General features: G+C 38.6%; 1 protein-coding gene across 1 annotated transcript in view; it reads left to right on the top strand.

Annotated features, from left to right (window-relative positions):
• Window positions 1–4,302: 4,302 nt before the first annotated feature.
• The window catches only part of LOC144972901 (uncharacterized), a 28,220-nt gene continuing 22,388 nt past the window's right edge, over window positions 4,303–10,134 (top strand). Inside the window, exons 1-2 of the mRNA XM_078914698.1 lie at window positions 4,303–4,417; window positions 6,189–6,314. Of these exons, the coding sequence (XP_078770824.1) occupies window positions 6,252–6,314 (63 nt within the window). The 5' untranslated portion in view covers window positions 4,303–4,417; window positions 6,189–6,251. The remainder of the gene's footprint in view (window positions 4,418–6,188; window positions 6,315–10,134) is intronic.

The raw sequence follows: 10,134 nt of genomic DNA, 5'->3' as shown, positions 1-10,134 counted from the left end.
TTATAGTACATTGCCAGAGGTCCAAGGCAGAAACATTTTTGAATCAATTAATTTTATGTTTGGAAATTGAAACAGAAATTCATTCCACTAAAAGACTAATATGCTATAAAATAATTTGCCTCCTATACTATTTTAAATTACACTTTCTGAAATTTGTTTAATAGCACCTGCACCAAGTAGCCTAATTTAAATAATGTTTGTTAGATTTTATCTTTGCAAATTTAAATTTTATGTCCCCATTGTATCGTAAAACATAAATTATCAACAGTTTCTGAAATTAATAAAATGTCTGAATGTGTTTTATCAAACGTTGATAATCAATGTTTATGGTTTGAAAAATGAATAATAAATATTGTGAAATTAAAGTTATCTTTTAGTTTTGATTAAATTAGATGACGTCATCATCTGTTGGGGGAGGGGGGGGGGGGGTCAGGTCAATGATGACAAGTGATGACTTGGGGGGGGGGGGGGGGGGGGGTCTAAAAAGGGCAAATTTTTGATGACGTAATATGTGAACGCTCCCTTAAGCCCCCCATAGACGCCGACATCCGCTGATAGCGGTACGGATGACCTATCGCTGTGACCCGATCCCTGCGTTTATCGCAGATGATTTTTGCCCACATACGGGGAGATATTTTTTTGAGGCGATCGGCGATCGGGGGCGTGGCAGTATAAAAAAGTGGACAATTTTTTTCGGATTTTCGCTGTTTTCACGTCGGATTCGTGATCAGCGTCAAATTTACAATAGGTTTGATACTAAGAACTGTGTGTTTACTCCAAAAATTGGTGAAATTAGAAATAAATTTTAATTAATAGTGAGGCTATGTGGCCGACAGAACCGATCCCAGTTACTGTCTGTTATTCTATCTTTCGTCTTGCGCACAATAGTGATTACTTCTCACTAAATTATATCAATTAGACTGTTGAAGGAACGAAATTGACATCATTCCACTCTTTGTTATTGTATTAAGGCAGTCATTTTGGTAATTAGTTCCCACTAAATTATATCAATCAGACTTTTAACGTTCAAGGTTACTCGTAGTTTTGTATGACGGTACGTTATTTCCGACTGGTGGATGTTGTGATCATTTTACCTAAACTCATAGCATCAATAACCGTCCAAGATATTCGCATCATATGTAGCAATAGCTATAATAATCTAACATGTCGAGAGAGAGAGAGAGAGAGAGAGAGAGAGAGAGAGAGAGAGAGAGAGAGAGAGAGAGAGAGGAGAGAGAGAGAGAAAGAGAAAGAGAAAAAATTTACTTGCGCTATATATACCGCTATATTCAATAAAGGTGCTCAAATCACTTTATAAGGGTCTTTGGCCAACATAAAAACATGTTAGACGAGACATGACTGTTAAGCGATATTGCAATTGTTTCCCGACAGAGACGACGCTGTAAACAGCGAGGTACTCATTTTAACAGTGAACAAGGTGAGAGAATGCGAGTAAAGAGCCTTTTCCAAGGACTCAATTATGCGCCACTCAGAGCGGGACTCGAATCCAGTACCGTCCGATCCAAAGGCGAGTGTCATTTCACAAGATCACATGCATAGCCGCACAAAAAAGTGATGAGAGAAAAGATTCATATGTATTGAAGGAGGAGAGAGCGGATGGAGTGAGTAAAGTTCTTGGATATTTATAGAAGGAACCAAATTGACGTCACTCATCTCATTGTTATTGTTTTTAGACACCCATTTTTATGATTAGTTCTCATTAAAATATATCAGACTATAACGTTCAAGGTTCCATGTAGATCTTTGGGCTGGAGTGATATTTCTGGCTGGCGGACTTTGTGAGTATTTTAATTTAACACAGAGCATCAATAGAAGGAATGAATTTGACGTTAGTCAACCCGTTGTTATTGCTTTTAGACAGCATTTTATAATTAACTTATCACTAAGTTATATCAATCAGACAATAAACGTTCGAGTTTGCAGTTTTGTGTGTTAGTCTTATACTCCGATGGAGATGTCGTGAGTATTTTTCCAATACGCATAACATCAATACATTTGCAATCCGATTTAAGTTTAAAAGCAACGTAGACCACGGAAATTTTTCCATTTTGTGGACAATAAAGATTTGTTATTTATCGTCATTATAATTATTATTATTATTATTATTATTATTATTATTATTATTATTATTATTATTATTATTATTATTATTATTATTATTATTATTATTATTATTATTATTATTATTATTTATAAAACAAATCGACAGTGTTCCCGTGGCAGGTGAAACGGGTACTCCTCGGGACTACTCGCATTCGCACCCCCCCCCCCCCCAACCACCACCGCCACCACACACACGCACACAGCTCTTTTTTTTTTGGGTGGGGGGGGGGGGGGGGGCGTTGTTTGTAGAGTATAATTCAGGGTTACAGTGCCCACCCCTGTCATCACGTAGTCAAGGCTTTTTGGCATCTGCCAATCCCAAATGTCTGTATCAAGGTCGACCGTCATGCCGCGTCAACGGGTGAGGAGGAAAAAAAAAAAAAAGAACTGGCATATTGTTATATCATTACATTGAAAATTATGAAAACTATTTTTTATTTTGTATGAAATCCTTTATAAATTTTACGATGATCAAGAACGAAACTTTTGCCATCTACCTCTTCCTGGCGCAACATTTATAAAAATATTATTAAAAAAAAATAATAACACAGCATTTATTTGGCGCAATATCCACGTGCTCAAAGCGCTTTACAAGGGGTCCCAAGGCAACAACAATATTAAACTTGAAAGACGAGACATGACGCCTGTCAGGCGATGTGACATTTTTTCCTAACAAATTCAACGAACGGCCATGTACTCATTTTACACCTGAGTACGGTGAGAAAATGTGAGTAAAGAGCATTTTCCAAGGACTCAACTCTGCGCAACGCAGAGCGGGTCTCGAAACCTGAACCTTCCGATCTGGAAGCGAGAGTCATACCACAAAACAGGGGGAGCACTGTTCTGTCGGCCACATAACTTCAATATTAATTAAATTTTATTTCTAATTTCATCAATTTTTGGAGTAAAAACATAGTTCTTGGTTTCAAACCTATTGTAAATTCGACGCTGATCACGAATCTGACGTCAAAACAACGAAAATCCGAAAAAAAATTGTCCAATTTTTTATACTGCCACGCCCCCGATCGCCGATCGCCTCGAAAAAATATAAGCAAAGCGGGCTTTGCGAGCGATGGACCGTACCTAGGTTTATCGGCCAGGTATTTGGCCACACACATTGCGTTTTCACCCCGGTTTGCCTGATCGTGGTTCGGACGCCTATCAAAACCGTGCGTGTATGGAGCCTTTAATGATTATGTGTTTCTTTTGCCACCTAACAACCACCTTTTTATCGTTATTTTTATCTTCTTCTATAATTTGCATTGGAAGGTGAGCTGTCAAAGACAGGAACACGTGCTTTACCACATGCAGCCATATGTTTGTATTGACGGCGTCGAGACTTTCTATAGCTAGTATGCGCTTGGCTAAGAAGCTCACAACATTGCCATTCGGAAGTATAACGGACCAACACACAGAACTATGTGTAACCTTGAAGGTTTATAGTCTGGTTAATGCAGGTTAGTGAGAATTACTCACAAACGTGGATGGCAAAAAAAAAAAAAACAATAACAAAGGCCTGAGTGACGTCATTTTCGTTCTATCTATAGATAGAATGCGCTTGGCCAAGGAGTTCACAACATTGCCATCCGGAAGTATAATGGACCTACACACAAACTCTGTGTAACCATGAACTTCTATAGTCTGGTTAATACAGTTTAGTGAGAACAACTCACAAACGCGGATGGCAAAAACAATAACAAAGGCCTGAGTGACGTCATCTTCGAACTATCTATAGAGACAAATTAACACTGCTTAAAAAATAAAAAATAAATCACCTGTAAACTGGTAAGACGAAGTGAATGTGTTTCTGAACAAATCAAGACACAAACTTTTACGCACTTAATCTTATAGATAGTATGCGCTTGGCTAAGAAGCTCATAACATTGCCATCCGGAAGTATAACGGACCAACACACAAAACTGTGTGTATCCATAAACGTTTATAGTCTGGTTAATACAGTTCAGTGAGCATTACTCATAAACGCGGATGGCAAAAACAATAACAAAGGCCTGAGTGACGTCATCTGCATACTGTCTATAGCAGCAAAATAATTTAGTCCTGGAAAACTTTGGATTTTACAGGAAGCGCATTTGGCATCTTTCTGTGACTTTGGCATTTTTTGAAAAATTTAATCTGGCAGACTTCCCCATTCTCAAATATCCTCTTCCCTCTTCGTCATTTCCCTTCGCACTCTTCCCTCTTCGTCGAATCTTTGTAGGGTACCTACTTCACTCATTTGCCTGCCGTTGCTAGTGTGTGCCAGGTGCCATTGCCATCCATCAGCCATTCAACCAGGGTTGCCATTTTGGCCCCTTTTGGGGCCAAATCCGAGATTTTTGGCCCTTTTCAAACACAGTTGGACCCCTATATATCATTTGGCCCTTTGGCCCTTTTTTGGCCCCTTTTGGAGAGTGATTGCCCCAAACGAGTTCAAAATGAATTTTGTTCAATTTATCCACATCAAGAAAACTGATATGTGCATGCACACATCGATATTCGTAGTATTACTAATTCGAGTGTTTGAGACATTGATCTGGCACCAAAACCCTCCTCGACCTGTCTCTGCAAGGAGCTTGCATGTGCTGAGTGCTGATTAATTACACGAGGCAAGGAATCTGACAACGGACGGCGATGACTTGGAGTTCGGAAATTGAGAGGGGGCGGGGGGGGGGGGGGGGGGGGGTCCGGTCGGTACTTAACACCGCGCCCTCCCATTCCCCAAATGCCTGTATGATTGAAAAACAATGGAACTGCCTTGTTCGTGGAATTTGGGTACAAGTTCACAAATGAATGTAGTAAATATGTACTGGAATTTGTAGCCAATGAACAGCAACGCCAACGTGTGGAGGAAAGAGTGCGTCACACCAAAGAAAGATGCCTGTCCATGTTAGAGGTTGCTTGTGAGCAAGTCAAACTAAGACTTCCATCGACAAAGGACATATTCAAAGGACTCAGTCAGCTTAGTCCAACAAAAGTCCTTAACCAAGTGGACAAACCTGCATTCAGCAGCCTACCGTTCCTTCATTTGGTTAGATCAGATTTGGTAGAGGATCAATACAGACGTTTCACTTTTATTGACTGGTCAGATGTGGAAACTTTCAAAACCACAAGACTCCCAAGTGACACTCATAAATTTTGGTTTGGAGTTATGGAAACACCTGGATTTGAAGAGCTAGGTCAATATGTGATGAATTGCCTCATTGTTCCGAGCAGCAATGCAGTCATCGAGCGTGTCTTCTCATTGGTAACAGCCACAAAAACAAAGCCCCGCAACCGAATGGGAGTACTTTGTCTTGATGCAATAATCAGGATCAAATCTCATCTTCAGCAACGATCCAAATGCTGTAAAGATTTTGTGGCCACAAGCAAGATGATTGCACTCCATAACACACAGGTGTTGTACACCAAATCAAATGAGAAGGATGTGGAACAGCAGGAAGAGTGCATTCAGCAATTCCTGTAGATTGGATAACGAATATTTAAGTTACATGTAAATACTTTGTTTAATTTTCCACTTTGAATGTATTTAAACGTAAATAGAACTTTATTTCAGAATTATTCGTTCGTTCATATAAGTTGTGATTAATTGGAATGACATGCTGTGAAAATATACAAAATTAGTATCAGGAGCTACGGAAACCCACAATGTCGTCGAAAAGTACAGGATCACTCAGGTCTGTGATAAGGAAAATATGTCCCAAGTTGAAACAATGGAAGAAATCACTTTAAAATTTATTTGGAGTTAGGTAGGGCAAAACTGTAGGCTACACTTTGTGGACCAAGGCCACCCACCCACCAACCATCCTTCACCAGGAGCAGTTATGGCAACCCTTTGGATATGTACAATCTGAGTCTGGCAACATGCATACGACCCCCCTTCGCACGTAAGCTCACTCCTCTTTATTGTTCACACATGTTTGTATGATTATCTGTATTCGGATATACATTCTGTAACGTTTAGTGAACATTTTCCGTATTTTGGCCCCAAACCGTCTCATTTGGTCCTTTTCTTGTCAAAATCTGGCCCCACGACAAAAAATCACCTGGCAACCCTGCATTCAACCGGCATTTTAACTCTTGTTGTGTTGTTCACGTTGCCGTTGGTTGTCGCACCCCTCTCTGAAAGAATGGCCAAATGCTTTTTCGATATGACTGCCGGTGGGGCAAGTCTAGGAAGGATTGAATTCTTGGTAAGTTCCAATGACGATAAATGTTAGAGTTAGACGTCTATAGATAGTTGTGTATTATTATTATTTATTATTATGCGTTGCGCTGGCCCCTATTCTGTTCAGCTCATCATGGCCGTGAGAGTCGCCCTTCCCCCCTCCCCCTCTCTCAAACCAATGTGGGCGCAGGTTTGATAAAGAAACGCATTCGGGCAATAGTAGAGAAATAAATAATGTAAACTTACTCTTACAATTGACAAATTAATTATAACAATCTCTTTGAACAGGAGTGACTGATCTCAGAAAAAATACCGGTAATTTTTTTTTTTTTCATATCGTAACCAAACTCAAACATCATAATCATATTAAGTAAGACTAAGGCTAAAGCAGTGTATTGTATTAGTATTTGTAGCATTTCTCTTCTAAGTCTATATTTATCTTAGTTATAGAGCACAGGAATAATGCTTGGGCCTTATGCTTGAAACTGACGACTGTGACTGTGAATCTTATTGGCAGAATGTTTCTGTCAGTATGAGGTTTTCTTGCCAGATAACTCATATTTTTAAAATTTTATGCAAAATGCCTAAAAAGGGGAGGCCTTCCCTAAGCCTAAGGTATTCCTTTAACTAACCCCATTAGTATTATTAGTATAGGGAAATCAAACACCATAGGACCCTACTAAGACCTATAATAACTAACCCTAATGGACAAAATAAACAAACAAATCCTCCGACTCGACTTCGAGCTAAACCTAATACAGGCCTCGAAGTGGGCCGGGAAAACCGGGAAAAGCCGGGAACTTTATTTTGAAATTTCCCGACCGGGAAAAGCCGGGAAAATCGGTGAAAATTGTCTGGGGCCGGGAAAAAGCCGTGAGAAAAATTTAGGTGAACAACAACCCAACATGTATTCTTCCGCGATTACCCAACCTGCGAACGATCGGCTTAGAGCATGGCAGCAGCCTCTTATGGTTTCCTCACACTACTAGGCCCTATGTTATGACGATCGACCAGTGACTTCTTATATATAGTACTATCAGTAGACAATGCGATCGACCCAATCAGCAAAGTCCGGTCCGCATTCGTAGAGTACACAGACTATTACCATGTTTCCTGTGCATGACGTAATTATAGTGGTTTAGAGTCATCGCTGAAACACTGGAAGACGGCAATGGGATAGTTGCGTCAGTTGTTGAATAAATTATCCAGGCACGGTTGATAAGTAAAAAAACCAAATTATGTTGTAGTTACATTTGAAACAAACAAAGTATATCACTGATCTCGTCTCATTGAGATATAAAGAATGATATAAAAATCAAGAAAATCGGCCGATAAATAAAAAAGTTGCTAAAAAAATCGAAAATAAACAAAAGCAATTTTTAAAATCGAATTTATTCGTAAAACAGTTGGTTTTCAACCGATTTTTCTGAAACAAGGACCAATGTTCTTCTTTTTTCAAGCCGATTTCAACAATGTGACTTTCAAATTCCTCAGAATTATATTTTTTACTTTTAGATTTTAGCTTTTAGGCCTACTCAAAAAGGTGTTATATTCCTTGCCACTTGCACAACAATAGCGTAATACATCGACGGCGAGAAGCGTCTTTGTTTCGACCAGCCGGTTCGGTTAGATAGCCTGTGATTGGTCGAAGACTTAAAGACGCTTGATTCACTCAGTCGACTCATCATTGTCGACAAGACAAGAGTGCTAGAAACACACATCCCTCCCCTCATCTTAGTAGTGTGTGTGTGTGTGAATGTGTGTATTTTTTTATTTTTTTTGTGTGTTTTTGACTTGGTCATGAATGCGATTGTTAGCTAAGCTAAGAAAGACGGTCGACGTCCTTGGGCTACTTTAATTAATTTTCGTGACTTGTTATTCAATTATTTGGAGATGGCAGATTAAGGTCGTTTACTCATTGTAATTTGTCCTAAGTTTGTTTTGTCTGTCTCTAGATTAACTAGCTTTATTTCATTCATGTGCAATTCAATAAGTAGGCCACACGTCTTTGGACGCTACTTTCTCTCTCATAGTAATATTCAAATGTCTTTTTCTCTCTATTGATTTCTCTTCTCTTTGTCTCTTTTCTCCCCATCTCTCTCTCTCTCTCTCTCTCTCTCTCTCTCTCTCTCTCTCTCTCTCTCTCTCTCTCTCTCTCTCTCTCTATCTGTCTCTCTCTTTTTTTAAATATTTTTTTTGCATGTTGTAGGAGGCCTAGACTTTACAGGAATACGTCCAAGTATTAATAGCCAGAGTCAATATATTTCTTTCTCTCAGTCTCAGCCACTCTCTTTTTCACCCACATCTCTCTCTCTCTCTCTCTCTCTCTCTCTCTCTCTCTTTTTTTTTTTTCCTTTTTTTCCCCCCACGGATGGTGTAGGCTTAGATACTGGATGGCTTGTTATAGTAATATGTACTACGAGTCAATAATTTCCCCCTTTTTTCTGACTCTCTCTCTCTCTCTCTCTCTCTCTCTCTCTCTCTCTCTCTCTCTCTCTCTCTCTCTCTCTCTCTCTATATATATATATATATATATATATATATATATATATATATATAGGTAGTGGTAACTGGTCTAGAATTGATGAATATGCTTGAAAATTACTACCTTAAAATTTTCCATAGAGCCTGGAAAAAACCAGGAAAAAACCGGGAAAAAGCAGGGAAAAATATTTTCCTGAATCACTTCTAGGCCTGCTAATAAATAGAAAAAGGTAGCGTCATTTGCCAAGGTCAATGACCTTGACAGTTGAAAAATTGTCAATGGGCGCGTTCGTGTTTTCGTCCAACCAGGTCATCAATCATATGATTTGCTGCTTGTCCAACGATTGGATATTTCTTAACAAATGTAAACACGCTGCTTTGTTTACAAAAGTTATAAACATACCCACGTGTCAAGCTGAATAAAATGACCAATCGTGATGTTAGATATTTAAAAAGCTGTGAACACTTTTCACTATGTGGGTCACTTTGAGCACATTTTGCAATGTAGCAATGACTATGAAAAATGTTTTTTTCTCTTTTTGAGGAAAATTTTGTCTAAAATCAAAGCCCTATCTCCACTGAGTAAAAATGTTTTTGAATTTTGAAAATCCATTCATAAATAAACAAGTTATGCAGTTTCAAAGGTGTCATTTATTTGGATGACCCGCAAAGAGGAAAAAAACGCGAAAATATGGGACGCTTTTTCGGCATTTTTTTTCGACCTTTGGTTGTATCTTGCGTAATAAATAGATTAAAAGATTGAAACTTGAAGAGCAAATTAGGATGGTGTTTTGTAAAATACGGGAAAAGTACTCATCATATTCATATGAAATTTTACAACCAAAAAGAAGAAATGTTCAATTACCTTGTCAGCGACAAAACCTCCACGCCCGGTAGTTTTAGAAATATTTTACTCCAAAGAATAAAAATCTATTTTTAACGGTCTTCTGATAATTGCGCGAGTTTTGTCGCTTGACATAATCTAAAATGACCTTTTGTCTAACTGTGTGCAAACTTTCAGTCATATTCATCGATAAACAGCGTCGTAATTAATTTTTTAAAATAGCATATACGAAACGGCTTCGTCCCATATTTTGACGCGAATTCTGGCACTTCGTGAGCGAAAAAGAGGCCCAAAGATTTGTGCGGGATATTCATTGCTATGCAATGTGACCAATGACCTCGAGCACATGGAAAGTATAGAGATCAAGCCCATTCCCAGGACCATGACAGTTGACAAATCAAAACAATAGTCGTAATAGAACATTTTAAACTTTCACTAATCTATTATTAAGGATTGTTCTAGGGTTTTAAAAATGCAACAATATTTTGACAAATTGAATAAATATATCCCTGACAAA

The sequence above is a fragment of the Berghia stephanieae genome, chromosome 5, assembly GCF_034508935.2.
Source record: "Berghia stephanieae isolate SIO BIC M18660-M18661 chromosome 5, UCSD_Bste_1.3, whole genome shotgun sequence".
Classification (NCBI taxonomy): Eukaryota; Metazoa; Mollusca; class Gastropoda; order Nudibranchia; family Aeolidiidae; genus Berghia; species Berghia stephanieae.
Note: the sequence above shows the minus strand (reverse complement) of the source record. Positions and strands in the feature narration are given on the sequence as shown.